This window comes from Garra rufa, chromosome 16 (genome assembly GCF_049309525.1).
Source record: "Garra rufa chromosome 16, GarRuf1.0, whole genome shotgun sequence".
Taxonomy (NCBI): domain Eukaryota; kingdom Metazoa; phylum Chordata; class Actinopteri; order Cypriniformes; family Cyprinidae; genus Garra; species Garra rufa.
The window spans coordinates 9,918,536-9,941,036 of NC_133376.1; the positions used below are offsets into that span (position 1 = coordinate 9,918,536).

The 22,501-nt window shown below is 37.2% G+C and overlaps 1 protein-coding gene across 4 annotated transcripts in view; it reads left to right on the top strand.

Moving 5' to 3' along the window:
* Positions 1-22,501, top strand: part of limch1b (LIM and calponin homology domains 1b) — an 87,538-nt gene that overhangs the window by 57,134 nt on the left and 7,903 nt on the right. For 3 of the 4 annotated variants that reach the window (XM_073820588.1, XM_073820585.1, XM_073820586.1), the window contains 10 exons: positions 13,771-13,806; positions 14,332-14,458; positions 14,542-14,696; positions 14,823-15,225; positions 16,753-16,992; positions 17,099-17,183; positions 17,303-17,379; positions 17,519-17,603; positions 20,592-20,614; positions 21,455-21,568. In XM_073820588.1, coding sequence (XP_073676689.1) covers positions 13,771-13,806; positions 14,332-14,458; positions 14,542-14,696; positions 14,823-15,225; positions 16,753-16,992; positions 17,099-17,183; positions 17,303-17,379; positions 17,519-17,603; positions 20,592-20,614; positions 21,455-21,568 — 1,345 coding nt within the window. The remainder of the gene's footprint in view (positions 1-13,770; positions 13,807-14,331; positions 14,459-14,541; positions 14,697-14,822; positions 15,226-16,752; positions 16,993-17,098; positions 17,184-17,302; positions 17,380-17,518; positions 17,604-20,591; positions 20,615-21,454; positions 21,569-22,501) is intronic. The other variant, XM_073820587.1, reaches the window with a different exon arrangement.

Sequence of the window (22,501 nt, forward strand, 5' to 3'; positions counted from 1 at the left end):
TAGTACATAACAAATTTAAAAAAAAAAAAAAAAATCACAAACATTTGCAGTCAAATTTAAAAAAAATAAATAAATTTGAAAACTGAAGTAACAGTCTAGGGGAAGTTCTAAACAGTAGGTTTTTTGAAAAATTTTAAATGGAAAAAGGAAATTTTGTTTCTAGCCCTTACAGTCGAAAAAGTTTTTAGCATAAACATTAGTGCAACCCTGGACTGTTGGTGGCACTAGATGTTTAAATAGAAATAGATGGAGACTGCAGATTTGCTATGGTTGATATTCACATTGTCCTCAACAACATTATGACAACATAATGTGTTCACAATGGTTGTGTATGCTTAATATGCTTAACACCGTATATCCACACAAATTCATGAACACACTGAACACATATGGAGAAAAGGCTATAAATGCCATTCTGAGTACTTTCCAACTGTGTGTTTATGAAAATAGTCTCACAGAGGCATTCCAGGAACAGGCGACCCACCCAGAGGAAGATTGGGAACATGCAGATTTCCTGTGTTTAACCATGAACTGGGCTGAACTGAGCTTGGCGCTGTCGGGAATAAGTAACATTGCAGTCCTACAGGAGGTGGACAAAATAACACAAACACAATATGACAGAGGTGGTTAACTTTAAGATAATTAGGTTATGTAACTTAAGTATTAAAAAACAGAAGTATTAAACTTAAGTGAGGAATTCGATGTCTGATGTTGAGAACATCTGTTTCATTGATATTCCAGATATGCACAGATATGCACAGCAAACTGGCAGCAATTGCATAAGCTTTGATCCTAAAAAATAGAGACATAGAGCTTTCAATGTTTCTGCTATAGCTTCAGATAAAAAAAAAAGAAAGAAAATGAAAAGCCTCTTACATAATGCAAGCCGCAACCATATAAGCATCAATGATTTCTATGTGAATTCTCCCAATAGGATAAAAATAGTTCCAATGTACATTCAACAAACAGCATCGCATTGTTTTGTGGTTGGAACTGTACTACTTCTTAATACACTTTTAATATCACAACATTGTTGTATGATACAGTAGTTTGTTATTTTTTGCATACTCTGTATATTCTATGCAGGTTACACAGAAAAAAAAATCAAAATTATTAATACGTGATGGAAATAGGTATTTGGTTACTCTAATGTGACTTGTACAGTGAATGGGAAAGGACGTGTTTGGTTCACCTAGTTTTATAATGGCCAATGCAGAATACTGCAACGTACTCACTGGACTAAGGTCAGACTCTCAAAATGTTCTCCGATGTTGATATTGTCTGTGACCACTTTCGTCAGGGTCCTGCAACCCTGGCACATATGTTCTTGTCCTGCCCAAGTTACATGGATATTGGGTTCAAATATTTGAGACAAACTCTCAGCTGGTTGGGACAACAAACCTGGGTAAACTTCACTTAGACTTTGTGGTGTTTGTATCCCTCCTGGCTAGATCTTTTCTTTTCTTAAGTATTAGAAATGTATACCCCCTGTTGTCTTCCTTATGAGACACACCCATTTCAGGTCTTCTCTATTAAGGCAGTCTCTACTGAGTTGATGAGATGAATGAGGTGTGTTAGATGAAGGAGATATACAAAATGTGTAGGGTTGGGGGCCTCCAGGTAGAGATCTGCGCGGGACGGATTTTTCTGTCCCGCTCCCGCCCACACCCGCAAGATTGTGTCCCGCTCCTGCGGAAATAAATGTTATCTCGTCCCGCTCCCGCCCGCGACATTCATGTTTTGTCCCGCTCCCACCCGCAAAAGCCCGCATAAAATTAACCTATATAGATTTTTTCAGTACATCGTTGAATTTACATGAAAAAGTTCTGTAACATCTCGTAAGTTCCACTAGACCCCAGCATAAATGCTCTGGATAAAATATTTGTTATTTAGGCTAAGCATCAACATTCACAAACCACTGTTATTCTTAACAAAAAAGCAAACATGAGCTACTGCGTGCATCCACGGCAGAATGCAAACAAACAAAGCTCCTTTAAAGCTGACATCTCAGTACGCAATCTCATAAAGCTCTTATAACACAATTGATATTATGCACAATTAGCCTTTCATAAATGTCTACACTTTGTGTGTTGTAATTCGTAAGCACGCAATATTCAGCACTGTGCAAAACTTTTGAGCAGTGAGTGGATTTTAACTTGAACACCACTGATTGGCGGTGCGTTCCAGAAATCAGCAGATGGCTACATTCCTCACGCTGCAAACAAGCTTTAAATTGAAACTGCCTATTCTCACGCTTACTAATCATATTTATGTTGTTCTTGCAGCTTTTGTGCAATAGGTGAATAACATTTTTTTGTTTTTTAGATATTTTATGTTTAGATATTTCTATTTTGCGGGAGTCCCGCAAATCATTTTATTTTCCCGCATCCCGCACACACACGAGTCTCTACCCGCCCGCACCCGCACTTGCCCATCAAGTTTCGTCCCGCGCCGCACTCTGTTGCGTTGGGTCCCGCGGGTCCCGCGGTACTCCCACGGGATTGCAGGTCTCTACCTCCAGGACAGGTTTGAAAACCACTGTTCTATTATATTATATGTGATTTATAGACGGTTTCAACGGCAACAACATAAACAAACGTTACTGCGCATGCGCGCTTTTGTGGCCCAAACTTAACTTCCGGTAGAATCAATAACAACAGAGTACTGTACTAGAAACAAGCAAATTACATTAGCTAGCAAGTATGTCTAGCCAGTATTATTTGGGACTACCAATAGAAGAAAAGAGCCGTTACTTGGCCAAACTTAAATGTGACAACTGACACTACCAGACCCGTTCAACAAACTTTTGAGGCAAACGTTTTTTTCTACAGACTTGTCTGGTTTACCGGAGGTCAGTCAGGTAAATATCTTTGAATACTTAGTCGAGAAGGAATGTGTGTACACAAGGGAGGCGTTCAAGGCATATCGCAGCTTGGATGCCTATAACTATTTTCATTCCGGAAAAGTTAAAAAAATTCTAACACACACGGATGGAAATACCTGTGTCGTTTATGGGGAAATCGAGGCGGGTCAGGCGCTTTCAAAGAGCTACTCCGCCTGGATCATTGCGAATAAGTCCGGCGAAATCCAGAGTGGGCATTGCACCTGCATGGCAGGGTAAGTATGGCTGGCTAGCTAACATTACATTTTACAATAGCATTAGATACACCTTTTCAATACTTGCATTTATCCCGTTGATAAAATGTCTATCTGGATCTATGCAGCAATGGAGAGGCGTGTAGCCATGTGGGTACGATTTTGGTTGCTGCGGAGCCATATGCCAATTTTCCTAAATAATTATTTTTATTATGTATATTTATGTATAATGTACATTTCAAATATCCTTTCAGGCTGATCCACAACCAATAGTTCAGTGTGATTTCTTGAAACCTGGCAAGAAGATCAAGCTACAAGCTACCCTCTGCCTCCCCCCACTAAATCCAGATGGGTCACCAAAAAGCTTTTTAAAGCCCTGAAAGTAAGTTATAGTTCATATATCTCTAACAAATCAACTAGTCTAATGTAAAATATTCAGTACTATATATATATGGCAGTGTAGGTAAGGTCTTTTCACCATTTATTTTAGGAAGTTGTGCCAGGCTGTGCTCTCTTTTCCGTCACGTGTAACAGCAGTGAGACAGACACAACCTCTGAGTCAGGTAGTCAGGATTTCACCAGCAGTCAGGGAGAACATGATGCTCAGGGAGAGGAACTCAACATGTTCAGCAGCTTAGCTCAGCCCCACAGTGAGCATGGTAGTGCTCTGAGCTGTCCAAAGTGCACAACATTTTATGAGGCTTTTGTTAAACTGAACCCAGATCAAGTGGTGGAACTAGAGAGAAACACTAGAAAACAGAGCATAGAACTACTCTGGCATGATGCACGCAAGCTACGCATAACAGCAAGCACAGCCAGCAAGGTGCCTCAGCGTGAGACAACTGACCCGGCTAAGTTTATCACTGAACACCTCTACCCAAAGTTCCAGGGGAGTGTGGCCACAAGGTATGGGAAGGAAAGCGAGGGACTTGCTAAGGAGCAGATTAGGGAGAGGGGCTGCATAGTGATGGACAAAGGGTTGGTGGTGTGTGCAGGAGACCCATGGCTGGCAGCAAGCCCTGATGGTATCATTGATGACAAGCTGCTAGAGGTAAAATGCCCTATCACACTCAGTGCTTGCACATCCCTTAATGATGCACTCACTGCCACAAACCAAGACATCAGAGTGGAGGGCGGGCAGTACATTGTGAACCCAAAAGGCCCCAGAGGTTACTACAGGCAGATACAGTTAGGGATGCACTGTCTCGGGCTGAAAACATCCTGTCTTGTTATTTGGGCCCCAGTACAGCACCTGGAACTTGATGTGCCTTATGACAATGCTTTTGTCTCCACATATATGCAAAGGCTACGTAGCTTTTACTTTAAACACATGCTGCCAAAAGTTGTGGATGAATTTGTAGAGGGAAGACTGCAGTTGAGTGAGAGCTACATGAAAATTGTCTCAAAAGCAGCTCAATAGTGCTGATCTGAAATCAGTTTTACAAAAAAAAAAAAATTTTCTTTAAGCATAGGTTGTTTCTGCCTATTTTAATATATTTAATTAAAAAAAAAAAGTAATCCCGTAGGTAAAAGTATCAAATTAAAGGGTTTGTTCAGCCAAAAATGAAAATTCTGTCATTCATTTCTCTCCCTCGTTTCGTTACAAACCTGTAAGACCTTCGTTCATCTTCAGAACACAAATTAAGATATTTCTGATGAAATCCGAGACCTTTCTGTCCCTGCATTGACAGCCTAAGTAATTAAAAATAGCTTAATTTGTGTTCCGAAGATGAACAAAGGTCTTTCAGGTTTGGAACGACATGAGGGTTTTTATGTGAACTATCCCTTTAAGTTGTGGTTAAGTCCTGCTTTATTTTGATACAAGTGGTTTCCCCAGATTTGAAAGTGCTGCACAAACAATTAATATTTTATCTATTGTGCAAAGACTGTTATCATTTCTCCGTTTGACCATACTGACTGGCAGGGTGTTACGCAGAATTCTGAATGACTTCAGTTTTCCTATGGCCCTTTCCACGTGGATTCTCACTCGGGACATTTTTCTAGAGTGTGTCACCTCTAATCCTGTCAATTGTTTTCTTCCCTTTGTAGATGCTGGTACATGAAGACGAACACATTTGGCGGCAAAATATTCGGGAAAATTGAAGCCTCGATCAGCCATTACATGGTCTCCTTGTTCAAGAAGGTCAATTAACCCTGAATTTTTTTGTTATAACCTTGTCACTAGCACGACCACCCCAGACTTTTGACAAAAATGTAAAAGCTCCTGTTGGACTAATACCAACAAGGAACTTCACAGTATTATGTGATTTGTAGTGGGAGTATGTGACTGCCCGTGTTTGCAAACTAGTTGGCCTCTCAATGAACACTTCAGTACAGTCTATTATACATCTAACTTGTTGGAAACCTGTAGTCTTGAAGAGGGTGGGGAGATTTCTTCTAATATCTTTCCTGGATGGCCACCGGACAAGGCATTGTAACTCTTTAGCCATCACATCGAGCCATTCATGAAAGGTGTTTGAGACAGTTCCACAACTCACTCTGAAGCGAAAAGCGAGGTCTTGGTGAGTTAAGCCTAGATGAAGCTTCATCAGGACCACAAGAAACTGCTCGGGAAGGGTAAGTATGGTTGATGATGCGTTCCATGTTGTTGTCAGGTAAGTGAGGAGGGTGAAGAACACAGAAGCAGATGGTAGACCAGTGTAAAAATGAGTGTGCTTGTCATCATTTAAAATAAAATCAGACGGACTGCCAAACATATGATCTTGTAGTTGTTTTTATTGAGATTCCAGTTTCTTCTCCAGTAAAGCCATTTTCCTTTTTAATTCAATGTTTTCATTTTGTAGCTTGTCAATGTCTGCCATTGACAGATCTGTACCCACAGCAGTGCATCCTTCTTCAGGATCAGCATGGGTGACCTCTAAGGAAGGTGAATCTATAGACTCAACCACACATGGTCTCCTCTGTCTCCTCTGGTATCGCTCCAACTTCTGTGAACCATCAATGGTGTTTTTATGAGCGAAAACTGATGGAACATAATCTGGATGGCATCGGTCCACTGATGGCGCACCTAAAATAAAGACAGAAACAGTTTGTGTTGACAGTATTGCACCTTGCTAAGCATCATACATACATGCTTTGAATAATCCATAACTTTTCTGGTTTCATGTACATTTCTATGATATTGATTAAAACTTATTGATTAAAAAAAATATTAGTAGCCTACTAGTAAAATGAAATTAGGTCAAAGTCAAATTTATTTCACTATGCACTTTGTTTTAAAGCAGCTTTATAGATAAAATATGTCAGTGATAATGTAGTAAAAGTCCACATTTTGTACTTTATTTAAAGCTTCATTAGAAGAGCTATGCATTATTGCATTTGTTATGTCCCCAGGGAACACGCCAAAGGCGACTATTAGTTAAACAATGTAGGTTATTTGTATAGCATTGATGGAAAAACATTGTGGCTTTTATGTTTGATAGATATCATGTATCATAACGCTAGTTTAAATCATAGCTAAAGTGTATCAACTACAACATTGAGCTAACGTTACTGTGTAAAATTAATGTATACAATGTTACAGCTACGTGTGTAGTAATCAATTTAGTTAAACTCATAACTATTGCAGGCTTGTTACTGGTCAGCTAGCTATTACTGTATCTGTTGCTTATCATGAGTTTCTTACCTGTAACGAAGTGAGTGCTACAGATCCTTGAATTCTTGCCTGGCTGCCAAGCCTCTCTTCGCACAGAGGTGATCCATGCTCGCCGTCTCCCTTCGTTTTTAGGAAACCGAAACATTTTTATTTTCAATAAGCTATTTGTTCCAGAGGTCAGGTTGCATCCCACAGCACAACAACCTGAGCCCAACTTCAGTCTACTCATCACCTTAATTTTAACTGCGTTTGTAGTCGGCGCCATAATTATTACCGATTAACAAACAGACCGGAAGTTAACTTCGGGAAACCTTGGCAACGCGTGTGCGTCCGATGAAACCGTCTATAGACAGCATTCAAATGACATTTAACAATATATGTTACAAGAATATGTAAGAACATACAAAATTTCCAACATTTACTAATTTACTCTATTAATGTTATTTAGCGGACTTTAATTAAAATGAACTAACATTGAATAGCTGTATGAACTAACAGTGAATAGCTGTTAACTAATGTTAACAAACATTATTAAATAGTGTGGCAAATGTATTGCATATTGTTAGTTAAGGTTAGTTATTGCATTTAATATAGTAAACAAATGGAACTTTATCCATTACTGCTGTATTGGTGTATGATCTGTTCAGAACTAATACACAAATTTAAAAGAGTTAACCTGAAATCATGATCATTTTTCTTTGGGTTATTTCAGTATGTCATAATTACTGCAACACCAAAGATCGGAAAACACATACATTTGGCTTTATTTATAAGCTTTTTTTCCCAGCAGCTCTTGGATTTAAGTTTCTGGTGTAAGTATGCTAGACAAATGTGCTTGAGCTTGCTTTATATTCTTGAGAAGATGGTAAGGTTTCACAACCTGAAATGATTTAAGAATGAGAGGTAGTGCCAATTTAAACAGCATTGCCCAAAGATGAGCTTGTTGACAGAACCTGAGCAATCATTGTCAAAGCAAGAGATTTACTGGAATTGCAGTTGAATGTTTGGGTAAAAGATAAAGGCAGTCATGGCTATCTGCTGTGTCAGTGTTTTTTTTTTTTTTTTTTTTTTTTTTTTTTGTGTTGGCGTCTTGAAGGCTGGCATTCTTTGCTTTCAGTGCTCAATGCCATACTGTATGGTATTAATGATGAGGGTTGGCAGGCCTGCTTTGTTGATGTCTTTTTGTGTGTGAGTCACAAAACAGTGTCAATTTTTAAATTAATCTACAAAAAGTGTTGTAGATTAATTTAAGGGACTCTGTATCTTATATCTGGAGGTTTTACTTCTGTGAACTTTAATGCTCTGAACACGTTAGCTGTAAACCAAATGCAGATGTTTTTAAAAATAAGTCTCTTAATGTTCATCAAGGCTGCATTTAGTTGATGAAAAATACAGTGAAAACAGTAATACTGAGAGATATGATTACAATTTTAAATAACTGTTTTCTATTTAAATATATTTTTAAATGTAATTTATGTGATGGCAAAGCATTTTCAGCATTTTCAAAGAATTTTCATCAGTCATTACTACAGTCTGTAGTGTCATACAGTCCTTCAGAAATCATTCCGATATGCTGATTTAGTGAAAACAGTTGTGCTGCTTAATATTTTTGTGGAAACGGTATGCATTTTTCAAGATTCTTGATAAATAAGTTTTAACATGTCTTTGGAATATCAAAATATTGTTACAGCATTCTTGCTTTTCCAAAAAAAAAAAAAAAAAAAAGTCTTACTGACCACACACTTTAGAATGGCAGTGTAGCAATTAAATGGCATTAATTTTTATAATTGTTGGAATTCTGCTGAAAACTAACATACAAAAAAGCCATGATAGGTTAAATAAGATACCTTTAAGAAACGATATGTTTACATGTTACATCTGGTATGAACTTCTGTTATGACGGCCAAAAGCTGTTTTCTTATATAGCATAGCGTTAAGAGAGAGTAGACAGGAAATTTAGTGAAATACTGAATATGATAATGTTCTATGTCTTACTGAGCATTGCAACTTTCTCCTGTATTTAGCTGGTTACCCTGTATATTTCTAGCCCTTTGTGTCTTTAGTTTGTACTTAGTCTCATTGCTAAATACTGGATGTATGTATCCCTGTTCGCTGTAGTTCTTTAAATGTGTTTTAAGATTGCTATCTCTCCTGGTCATGCCCTCTCTCTCCACACATGCCATGACACTTACTCCTTGATGTTTTTATATTTGTAACTCCATAAACTAATGAAGCTATTTTGATAAGATTACTTTTTGAACAGAGTGTTTGGATGGGAACATGACCCTCAGTTCAGTTAATGCTTACATGTCAGTTGTGTCTGTAAAATTTTATAATGTTTTTGAAAGTCTTTTAGAACAAGGATGCATTTATTTAGATGGTAATACAGTATTAAAAAAAACGTTATATTGTGAAATATAGGAAGCTTATGCTTAATATATAAGACACAAGTGTATATTATGCTACAAAATTAACTGAAAGGAAAAGTAGTTTAAATAAGGTAGGTCTCTTTAAGTGGTTCTGCAAGAAACATTGAAACATGTCCAGAATGATAACAGACTCTGTGAGCAGCAGTAAATAATAATTGCTGATTATTTCCTTCAAAGTTGCCCTTCAAAAAAAAAAAAAAAAACTCATTACTAATTTTACATCCATAGCATACAAACTAAAGCAGAATATACAGTTCAGACAAAACTTTCAAGTATTTGATGGCACTTACCTTGCAAATGTTGATCAAATCAGTAATTATTTTGTCTTTATTTAAAAATGCTATCTGTATCATCCCTGTATCTAGTAAATATGACTTTTTCCAAGTGGAAAACCTTGTGTCCCCCTTCTAAAAAGCTACTAAAAATAGCTAATAGCCCACTATGCAGAAATTGAATGAAGTAATCATATGTAAAATAAATAAATAAAATACTACAGTCTTCTCCACATGAATTAAGTATACAGTGAGGATAGGAGCAGTGAACGATTCTCTCATTTTTCTTTGTTGTTTGAATAACATTAAACCAGAGACTGCAGCAGGTTTATTTTTTAATCTTTTTTTTTTTAATTAAGACTGGATGCACAGATATAATGACAAGCATTCAGTTGCCTAACCCAATTGTTTATCTTCACTTATAACATAACTGACTTCGTTTGGACATGTGTTTGGTGTATATTTGTCAGTTTAAGCAAACACCCAAAGCCACTTATACTTGTCTGTTTCACTCTATTTTGGATCGCACACAGTCAAAAAGGTTGAAAAAAAATGTGCTAAAATTTTATTTCTTCAGAGATGTATAAAAAGCTTATCTCCAAAATTATCCTGATTTATAGTCAGTTACAGCTCAATCTCTTTTATTTTGTGGAATCTCTCAGTTCTAGTTATGTTTCCTTGGTCTCTTCTGCTGGATGGATTTACAGCAAACTCAAGCCATATTTACATTTATGAGGAATACTCTAGGCTTTATAGTTGTTGTTTTTTTGTTTTTTTTTGGGGGTGGCCTGTATTTTTAGTGTCTGTGTGTTTCTTGTGGTAAGACCGCAGACCACACTTTCACTGACACACATCTTAACACTTTAAGAGCTGAGCTGAGGTTTTAGTGTTAGCCAGCTCTCTCTTCTATGCTTTCCTTCCTGTTGTTCTTTTCCCTCTTCTTTAAGAGGCCTTGTGACATTTTGATAAGTGAAATAAGCAGTGAATTTGATGAGTCTGTGCAATATGGGTTAGACACACCCCATGGTAATGGAGTTTGATAAGCAGTGCATTTTTTACATTTATATGGTCCCTTCAACAAGGGACACAGAATGTTACTCAATTTTACACATATTTACGATTGTGTGGTAACTTCTACAATCTATAGAAATTGTGTAATAAATGCTTTACCACCTTACCATTATTCTTTCATAATTATCTAAGAGATAAATATTTTGTTTTGTTTTTTCAGCCATTACCCCACAGACACTTTTGCGATGTTACTGTGAGAGGTCGCATCAACATTTTTTTTCTACAAAAAGATTGCATAGCCATTTGTTAAAAGTATGCATAAATATGTAATATCTACTAACATTTATAACTTTTCATGAAATACATATTGAAAATGAGTTGCATTGTAACATTAAATATGAGTGTGGTCAGACTTAAAGTTTTTGCCAACTTGAACCAATTAAGTATTAGGGTAAGTGTACCCATTAGGACCACCATAACCCAAAACTCATACTCATACTATTAGTTGATGTACACATAGAATATAAAATTAAGATATTATGAATAAAGTCAAAAGTCTGGCATGGGCTTAATTGGTACTTTGGCATCATTTAAGCCCGCATGTTCCAAAAAAGCCCACATTGTGATTCTGACTATGTACAAGAGGCATCAGTGTGGAAAAAAAATATTACTCATCTTTTATTTACATTTGAACAAAAGGTGGAATGTCCAAAATCTATACCCTTCTCAATCAATAGAAAAGCCTTTATTGGCTATTGCAGCAATCAAACGCTTCCTATAATTGCTGACCAGCTTTTTGCATGTCTCCACTGATATTTTTGCCCATTCCTCTTTAGCGATGAGCTCCAACTCTTTCAGGTTGGAGGGTCTCCTTGCCATCACCCTGATCTTTAGCTCCCTCCACAGATTCTCAATTGGATTTAAGTCAGGACTCTGGCTGGGCCACTGCAAAACGTAAATGTTTTTGTCTGCTAACCATTTCTTCACCAATTTGGCTGTGTGTTTTGGGTCGTTGTCGTGCTGAAATGTCTACTGGTGCCCAAGGCCAAGTTTCTCTGCAGACTGCCTGATGTTGTTGTTGAGAATTTTGATGTATTGCTCCTTTTTCATGGTGCCATTTACTGTGATTAGGTTCCCTGGTCCACCGGCTGAAAAACACCCCCAAAAAATTAGGTTCCCACCACCGTGTTTGACAGTGGGGATGGTGTTCTTAGGGTTAAAGGGTTCTCCTTTTTTACGCCAAATGAAGGCTACATCATTGTGGCCAAACAATTCAATTTTTGTTTCTTCTGACCATGAAACAGAAGACCAGAAATCTTCTTCTTTGTCCAGATGAGCATTCGCAAAGGTCAAGCGGGCTTTTGTGTGCCTTATCTGGAGAAGTGGTTTCCTCCTTGGTCTGCATCTGTGGAACTCAGTGGTGTGCAGTGTCCGTTGGACTGTCTGCCTTGAGATGTTGCCACCAGCATCATGAGCCCAGATTCCTCAGGATGGCCTTGGTGGTGATCCTTGGATTCTTTTTTACCTCTCACTATCCTCCTGGCCAGCACAGGTGTCACTTTTGGCTTCCGACCACGTCCTCTGAGATTTTTCACAGTGTGGAACATCTTGTATTTTTTAATAATACTTTGCACTGTAGCCACTGGAACTTCAAAACATTTAGATATGGTCTTATAGCCCTTTCCTGACTTGTGAGCAGCCACAATGTGCAGCCGCAGGTCCTCAGTGAGCTCCTTTGTCTTAGACATGACTGTCCACAAACCAACAGCAGAGAGCTTCTGTTTTTTTATCTGTTGAGTTGATCAAAACAGCTGTTCCCAATGAATCAGGGTAATTAGGATGCTTTAGAACAGCTTGGACTATTTGGAATGGTATAAAATTTTAGATTTTCCCATAGACTGTGGCAGTTTGCAAAGGGTATGAATAATTTTGGACATGCCACTTTTTGTTCAAATGTAAATAAAAGCTGAGAAATATATTTTTTTCACAATGATGCCTCTTGTACATTGTCTTATTATCTTTTGGGAGAAGCCTGTGTCATTTCTGGTCAAAAAAAAAAAAACTTGTTGGTTGAATAAAAGTAACTTAAGTCAGAATTTGCCAGGCGTATGTATAATTTTGGGCTTGACTGTATATATAAATGTAAAGAAGTAAAACATCAATACATTAATTAATTGACACAAATGTGTCTTATAATTTATTCTTACTAATGTTTGGTAGTACTCATCACCTGTACTAATAACATTTAATCCCATTCACACAGGAAGACACACTAGTCTAACCACATTTAGATCAACATTTTTTCTTTTTTTTCATTTAACACTTTTTTCATTTTACACTTATATAACATATACACTCATATAACATAATCTAGTTTCTTGTTTAGTCTACTTAAAAACACTGAAATATTGCTCTCTATTGATGAACTGAGGAAGGTATCCCGTCCCTGATGAGCACCAACTCTGATTTTGGCCTTCACTCACTCCCGAATAGATTTTCAGTCACCTCCAAACTGTTTGACTAAAACCAACTTTTTTTTTTTTTTTTACTGTGCCTTCATGGTAAAGGCAATATGCCTCTATGGTTTTTGTATTACCAAACATCAGCAGACACTCATTATATAATGGTGCTACACAGTGTGAAATTTGTGGCCTAAGTATGTAAATATAGTTGTAAATTAAGGTAGTAAGTAAGGTAAGGTCAAATGTTAGTAAGGTAAAAGCACACTAAGAACTTATCATTAAACACTTTCACTCAGAAGATTGATCAATGTTTGTAATTAGATGGATTCCTTATTGAAACACATAAGGTGGGCTTAAATGGTTAAAACAGACAATGTTTTCCTTTAGAAATGTAAGATATCTTTACAAAGACATGCATGAAGCTTACATATATTGTGGACTAAGTATCATAGTAATTGTCATTGTGCCCACATTTGGAAATGCTAAGCTTTTTCATTCAAGGGTAGCTGGTGTTGACTGTAGTTTGTATGCGTTTGTGGCACTGTACCATTTAAACCCATCTTTAAAAAAGTACATCTTTCAGTAAAGCTAATGGTTTGACCTTGAGATTAGCTTTGTGCACAAGCCAATAAAACACATCTTTCTATTTAAAGAAAATGATCTAAGTACTATTTGTTCATACACAGAAAACAATAAATGTGTCTTGTCTTATTTTACATAGTATCAATGTACTTAACAAAGAAATGGCTGAAAATGGCTGAAAATTGCAGAAATGTGTTGATTTCACCTTTTCTATTATTTATAAATAATCAATATAATAATAATAATAATAATAATAATAAATATATATTGTATGTATGCTCTTTTGTCTTTCCATGTTGTAGATTTAGCCGCTCATCTAGTGTGTTTGATGATCCCGAGTAAGTCTCTTTAACACACTGCAAAAAAAAAAAAAAAAATGCTTGTAGGGTGCCTTTTTTTGCCAAATGCAGTGCCTAATTTCTGCATGTGCCAAGCTGTGCATTCATCACTTTGATTTGGTACACTAAAATTATTTTTTGTAATATGAGATTGTAACACAAACACAATTTAATCACTTATCCACAAATTTTATTTACAAGGTAAAGATACATTTGAAATTGTAACCTTTTGATACTTAGACTTGATACTTTTTTATTTATTTTACCTTTTGCTAAATAATATCACACTGGTGGTTGTTTCAAAGTTGTTTCAATATGTACCTTTTTGGCTCTCTTTCTTTGGATTCATGGCTTATGGCTGGCACAACCTACTTGTTTACGATTTTTCTTTGACTCACTGGCTGTGCTTTTTAACTGGTTGCTTCATAATAATTCCACTTGCCCTTCAAAGTCGACTGCTGTTATCTAGTTGATTCAATTTGATAAATTACCAGTAATTTAATGAGCATACATCTCTCCTAATAGGAGTGTGAGCATGATTGACATGAGAAGTGAGGAAGACTCTATGTTGCTGCCCCATAGTCAAGTTCGACATGAGCTCATGCATAACCAGTACAACAAGCAAAAAGAGGAAGAAGACCACTGGCAGGATGTAAGTGTGTTTCACTACTAGTACTGTTTCCTGTTACTTCCAATATATGGATTAAAATGTGTAATTGTATGTTTGTGTTTCAGGACTTGGCCAAATGGAAGAGTCGCAGAAGGAGCGTGTCTCAAGATCTGATCAAGAAAGAAGAGGAGAGAAAGATGATGGAGAAACTGTTGAGTGGAGATGGAGGATCACAAAGGAGGAAAAGTATCAAGACGTACCGAGAAATAGTGGAGGAGAAGTATGTCTGCCATTTCCCCCCAGCCCAACAGTACATGTGTCACTGGGTCAAACAAAATCACAAAAGCAAAAAAAAAATGTATTACTGAATGTCAGTACAATAGTGCCGTTTCTCTTTTCACTCTAGGGAGCGTCGTGAACAGGAGCTGCATGAAGCATACCGGAATGCCTGCACACCAGAGGAAGCAGCTTCTGTGCTGCAGCATTATGCCCAGCGTTTCACCATTAGTGAGGTCATTATTGAGCACCTCAAACTCCCCAAGCTGCTTGAGAGGAGCGTGTCGGCTGACCCCACTTATCACTCCTCCCTCCAAGTCTCCTCAGACATCTCCTCTTCTTTCAGTGGTTCCTCAAGCCCACTGCAGTACCTGAGGTCACTGCAGTCACTTCCTTTGGCCAAATTTACATCCACAGTCGAAGCACAGGTGATGGGATACAGCACAGAGCTTAGATGTGTGGGAGATGTGACAGTGCCTTCACTGGGTCCAAAACCTGATAGCAGTGTCACTGTTGAAATGAGAACTGCTAAGGTACAACCAGCTGAGGATTCAACATTTCTCCTATAACAGATATACAGATTGCTGAATCAATAATTCAGTGCCACACCACACCCACACGGGGTAGCAATATCCTGGATAATTTAGTACTGTAGGAGTATTCTGCATTCATCTCATAAGACCGGGGTATTCAGGTTTGGTTCTGGTTCTAATCAAACACACCCGAACAAGTTAAATCAATTCTTCAGGATTACTAAGGCTATCCACCTTTTTCTTCACGTAAGACTGGATGCGGCCATTTGTAAATATTATGAGTTTGGCTTCTGGTCTTATTCGCGTCCAGCTATTTTTAGTTGTACAAAACAGCTTGTTTTGCTGCTTGATATTGCAAATTGGTGTGTCTTACCATATTATATTAATGTATTATCTTAATTATGAACACACTGGTTTGTAGTGCAAACAGTTTTACCGTTTACTGCACGTTGTTCTTCTCATTATTTCCCTATAGCGGCAAATGAACCGGATGTCTCACCCAGAAGCTTACTTTCACGTAGAAGAAAAAGGTGGATAGGCAGAGTTAGAGCTGAACTCTGCAGGACCGCTGTTCTCTAGGACTGAACTCGCCTACCCCTATTGTAGAAGAATGTAGTGTTTTCAGATTGCAGTAGCAGATGTTGCCCTCTGGTGGCTGGAATGAGTTAAAGTGGGCATGTGTTGAATGGGTGCTAGTGTTCAGTAGGTATGAGAGTGTGTGTGTGTGTGTGTGTGTGTGTGTGTGTGTGTGTGTGTGTGTGTGTGTGTGTGTGTGTGTGTGTGTGTGTGTGTGTGTGTGTGTGTGCGCATGCTGGTGAATGGGTTCTTTCTATGTGAAGTGCTCCATACAAGGACAAAAACACTCATACAGACCAAATCCGCCTGTTTGTTTTTCTGTCATGGTAGACTTTCCATTGACTTATTTTATATAATGGGCTAATGATCATATAAACATATTCACTTAGCCCTAATATTCCCTGTTTACAGTTTTACATGGTCATTATTTACACATTACACATTATTTAGTATGTTTATCGAGTGGATTTCTTGTGGGAATTGTTGAATGGCAAAACCTGACCCATACATAAAACACAAAAAAATCCTAAATTAAATTGATATAAAGGACTACCTTGCAAAGAAAGAGAGACATTTTCTCATTCAGTAGATTTGCTTTTTTTTTCAGTACACATCTGTAAAATAGGCTGCATTTTCTTGGGAAGCCAAATTGTGCAACATTAAGACTGGGTTAAATTTTTATGAAGTTAAATTTTTCATACTTTTTTTGCATATATCAAACATAAATCTCGAAAAATAAAATAGGGGTTATGTTTAAAACAAGAAAAAAAGTTTTCTGGAAATATTTATATTTTATTTTCTGCAAAATAATTTTATATTATAATGGCTCATGCAGCAATCATCTTTACAGGATAGCTTTAGTATACCTAGCAGAAGATGTTTACAATAATATAAGACAAAATACTAATTAGGAAAATAATAGAAATGAATGTTTATCTCTTTCTCACTTAGGTGGATGAAATAATGCGTGTTAATGGAGAAAGGGAGGATGACAGCCACAACATTGAGAAGGGAAGGCCACAGAAATCCAGAGAGGCAGAAAAAGATTCTCTGCAGTTCTTCCCATCTCCTTACCAGCACACAGACTCAGACATCACAGATATGGATGTGTCAGGGGTCCAGCCCATGGACCACACATTCTCATCCACATGCATACCAGAGTACTGCAAGAAAGGCAGAGATACCACAGAGGTGAGTATGTGCTGTGACCCATACACAAGCAAAATAATGAAAAGTTTACTCTCAATATTGCAGATAAGTGGATTCGTATTATTTAGGAAGTCTGTCTGTTGTACAGGTTGAAGGTGGGACAGTCCCACAGGTCAGTGGTGTTGCTATATCCCCAGATGTTTTGGAGATAAAAACTGAAGAGATTGTTACAGGTTGGTTAGCTTTTATTTGATACATTTCCCATTTTATTATACAAATAGCCACATTTTTTTAAATATTCTTGTTTAAACTCTTAAAAAATGCTTTGGAAATGGCTCATGTTCATGTGTAGATCAACAGCAGACAGATCAGACATGTATAAGTGACTCTCAACAAGACGTGATTCAGATTGATACCTCTGCTATGCAGGTTAGTCTATAGGGAACTGTATATTTGTGCCTACATTAAATAACACAGACAGAAATATTTATAGTTGCATATAATGATTATTAAAGGAATTAAATGTATTTGTTATATTTATTTGACCATGACTTCGATTTGGTTGTAGGTCAATAAACTAGCAACTGAGATCCCACTGAAATCAACAAATCAATCAGAACCATCCAGCCTAAAATCATACAGAACCAAACCAGGTGAGTGGCATTGAAAACTAGTTTTAGCCAACAGTAACCATAACAGTAACATCTTGACATTCACTTATCCCATTAGTTATATACCGTTTAAGAGCCAAAGGTAAACTCTAATTTCTCCCTGTTTTTGGGTCGTTTAGAGCTGGCCATCAGTTCTCATTTAACATCGTTGTCCAGTAATCCTAAATTGTCCAGAGATTTCTTCACCCCATCAGATAAACAGTTTACCAATAGAGCCCCAGTCTCCCACTGGCTGCTAGTCAGGCTAATTTATGGCCATCATTTTGGTCTAACCTGTCATGTTAATATTCCATAAACAGAATGGGCAAATAATGCAGTATTGGGCTTTCATGTGAAATATTCAGAAATGTTGTCAGTGTGTCAAGTGTCAAACAGCATTTGTTTGTGTGTGAGAGTGTGAAAACTTAAGTTGTGGTAGAAGCATAGTTGTATATGCAACTGATTCTGGATTTTTTTTTCTTATGTTTTCTTAATATATATATATACTAGGGATGCACGATATGAAATTTTTTTGTGTAAGGCACCACAATTCTTAATAAATAAAATGCTTTGACATTTGTCAACCTGGAAAAAATGAAAAGTGAATCATGGAGTAACGTCAGATGTCTAAATGTCTGTTAAAGCTTCTTATTGATCATATTATGAATGTGTGCAGCTACCAAATCGTACAAGGCGGGGAATAAAACATCAGAATCGAGATAAAAACATCAACTTTTCAGAATGCCGCAAGCCCAACGCAGGTCATATGACATGAACCAACCAATCAGCTTCACCCGTTCCCTTAATAACATTGAAAGCACTGCCAAGGTGGAGAAACAGCTTATCATAGCTGTACAGGAATAACCATTTTTAAATAAATTTAATAACAGAGCTACTGCAAGCGATTTTTAATGTTGAAAATCCATTTATCCTTTGGTGAAACTTCTGCGTCTTTATGGAGAGTCATGGTTGCTTAGCAACGGCAGACAGAGCGGTCCCGGAAAGGGGACTCACTAAATTCCAGGGGTTTCATTACCACGACGTAAAATGGGCGTCCCTGGGGGCGTTGGGAAAACGCCCCTTTCTAAAAAAAAATTATTAAGAGAGGTCACCGATCATGCGCAGTAAGTCAGTTTTTTTGCGCGGGCATTTCAAAACCTAGGATCAGCACTGATGGATAATGAAGGACAACACAGTCATACAGGTTATTTTTATGTTTTAAAATCTTAAATTAAAACGATTTTCGAAAACAAATAAACAGCCGTTATAGAAATGTAAAACGTGTAGCGTCTATTTACGAAAATAAATCATGGTTTACAACGGTATCGTGGCCAGGTAATGTTATTTCAAGACACTGTAATGTTATCTGAATATAATTATGAAGGGCACGGAACCCCTGTGATTGTGGACAGGTATTTCAAAATACTGTATATGAATATAATTATGAAGTGCACGAATCCCCTGCGATTGTGGCCAGGTATTTCAAGATATTGTATATGAATATGATTATGAAATGCACGAAACCCCTGCGATCGTGGCCAGGTATTTCAATATTGTATATGAATATGATTAACAAGTGCACGAAAACCCTGCGATCTTGGACAGGTATTTCAAGATATTGTATATGAAAATAATTATGAAGTGCACGAAACCCCTGCGATCGTGGACAGGTATTTCAAGACACTGTATGAATATAATTATGAAGTGCACGAAACCCCTGTGATCGTGGACAGGTATTTCAAGACACTGTATGAATATAATTATGAAGTGCACGAAACCCCTGCGATCTTGGACAGGTATTTCAAGATATTGTATATGAAAATAATTATGAAGTGCACGAAACCCCTGCGATCGTGGACAGGTATTTCAAGACACTGTATGAATATAATTATGAAGTGCACGAAACCCCTGTGATCGTGGACAGGTATTTCAAGACACTGTATGAATATAATTATGAAGTGCACGAAACCCCTGCGATCTTGGACAGGTATTTCAAGACACTGTATATGAATATAAATATGAAGTGCACGAAACCCCTGTGATCGTGGACAGACCATTTCAAGACACTGTATGAATATAATTATGAAGTGCACAAAACCCCTGCGATCGTGGACAGGTATTTCAAGATACTGTATATGAATATAAACGATCGTGGACAGGTATTTCAAGATACTGTATATGAATATAAACGATCGTGGACAGGTATTTCAAGATACTGTATATGAATATAATTCTGAAGTGCACGAAACCCCTGCAATAGTGGAGGTATTTGAAGCAAATTGCTTTTCCCTAACTGCGCATGATCGGTGACCTATGCAAATTCTCAAATAGGCCACGCCTGCCTGGTGACGCAGTATCGATTACGCTGTACTGAAACCCCTGGAAAAAAGTGCATCCCGTTTGGGGAGAAAGAGAAAGCGGCGCGTCTAGCGTTTTTCCACGCGTTTTTAAGCGCGACATGTGAACGGCCCCTAAAACAGATTCACCGCGATGACGACCTCTAAAGTAAGATTTGTTGTGTTAAAACTTGACGGCTTTTTACCTCCTCTCAGAATCCTTGCTAAACGTGTTGCAAATAGCAATAGCATCGTCCTCCTCTGCCACCGCGAAAAACTTCAAGACCAGCGAAGACGATGATGACGACACAGATGATGACGTATTACACGCGACAAAGTCCGAGAGTCACTGCAGTTTACAGCTGCAGTCACTTGCACTCGGAAAGCAGATGAATCTCAGATAAACCAGACTGATTGATTGATTTACCAGCAAGAGTACTTTATCGGATAGGATTTCATTTATTTATCGGAGCAATAAAAATGACGTCATTTTACCCATATCGGTCGATAATTTATCTGTCCGGTAAATATCGTGCATCCTTAATATATACACATACACACACACTTTATACTATATACCATATTAATACAATTAATTATACATGAAATCACTGAAAGTGGAATATTTTAAAAATGACATGGTTTCATTTTCCAGATTTGGCTGAAAAAGCTGAAAATGTAAGTAAATAAATTAAATCTATTAATCTCTCTTTCTTTCCTCATCCTTGAGGCTTTTTGTAGTTTTGTTCCTGGCTGTTTCTCATCTGGTATTTTTTAAATCTTTTTCTGCAAATAGATTCTTTTGAATTAGCTTTAAAGTAATTGTACAAATCTTCCTAACATGTGCTGGATTTTTTTATGCTAAATTGTATAAAACACAACAGTAAGGTCTGGAAGTGGAAATCCCATTTAGATTTTGTTATGTGACACTATATGTTCTGTAGAAACCACAAGTGTCATTTTAACTATTATTTGTAAAATAAATTGCTTACTTGTCAAATCACCGATGAAATATTACACTACCCATAATCCTGAAACAAGATCCATTCAGGGTCACTGTTACCATGGAAACAGAAACTGGACTGGTGGGTTTCTGAATGCAAGCATTAATTAATACGTTACATTTTCATCATTCTTAGTGGCTCATGGGAGTTGTTCATTCATTCCCTCATAATGTCTTCATCTTTTAAATAGGCAGCCACTCACAGCTTTTACACATACAAGTAACACTTACATTTTCAGAACATGTAAGCAGAATATCGGTTGTCAGATTTAAACTAAAATAAACAAATTAAATAAAAATAGAATATTCTATACCAGATGGTAAAGCAGCAGAAATTTCCCATTTTTCTTGTCTTTTCATATTCGTCTTCTCCAGTAGGACAGGTAATCACAACTACTTCAGGGGTAATAGATCAACTGTCTCTCTGTCCACTCCCCTCCTTACTGTTTTTGGTGTTGTCTGATGCATGCTCATGCGTGTGTGTTGGTGGGTATCATTGCGGACGGTATGGTTAGGTCCCTCTGCCAGTGCTGAATATGGTGAAATGGGGTGAACACTTTTCTTGGGACCCTGAGGAAGAGCGCAAGCGTCAGAAGAGGTGGCAACAAGAGCAGGAACGCATGCTTCAGGTACAATGGCTTGAATAACTAGAAGCCATGCTTGAGTCAGCACTGACAATCAGACGAGCTTCAAGTGCACTACCCTGAGCATGCTTAGGCTTCATAGATCAACCAGACTATAGACTAACCAGGCATTTAACGCTTTATACTTAGGTTGCTTAAGGATGTAAGGAATAATTCACCTAAAAATAAACCACCATTTTAACATAATGAAAAACCAAGTACAAGCAGCTTGGATATTCTACTAAATAACTCCTGTAGTGTTCTTTTCCAGAAAGACCATTTGGAATGTTATGAGAGTGAATAAATTACGACAGAATTGTAATTTTTTGGCTGAACTATCCAATGGATGATCCATGGTTAAGTTTTCCATTTCCTAAAAATTGATTGGATATTATCAGAAGATCTGCTGTATAACAGAAAATCTTAATCTAATTTACTGAAATGCATTGAATTACTTAATCTTGACTTTCTGTACAACTTAAAAAAATAGTTTGATATGAAGAGAAGATGCATGTTTTAGCTGTTATAACTCACACTTGGCTTTTGCCTGTTTTTTCAAGCTTGCACAACTAGACTAAAGCTAATCCGCAATATACAGTGACTCCAAAAAATATTGAAACACTTGAGTTCACCCAAAAATGAAAATTCTGTCATTTCGCAATCAAATTTTTTGGGGTCATTACCAAAAGTTTTTTTTTTCTTCAGAAGGAAGAAAGCCAAATGGGTTTGAACAAACATGAGAGGGTAAATTATGACAGAATTTTTATTGTTGGTTGAACCATCACTTTTAATTCCACTTGCATTTAAGAATGACGTAAATTTGTTCTAGTTCTAAGGAGCTGGGATCAGTTTTGTATTTATTTAGTTTTGAATATGCTTGCACAATTTAGCAACTAAAATTCCTAAAGATTTTTTTTTTTTTTTATATATATTTATCCT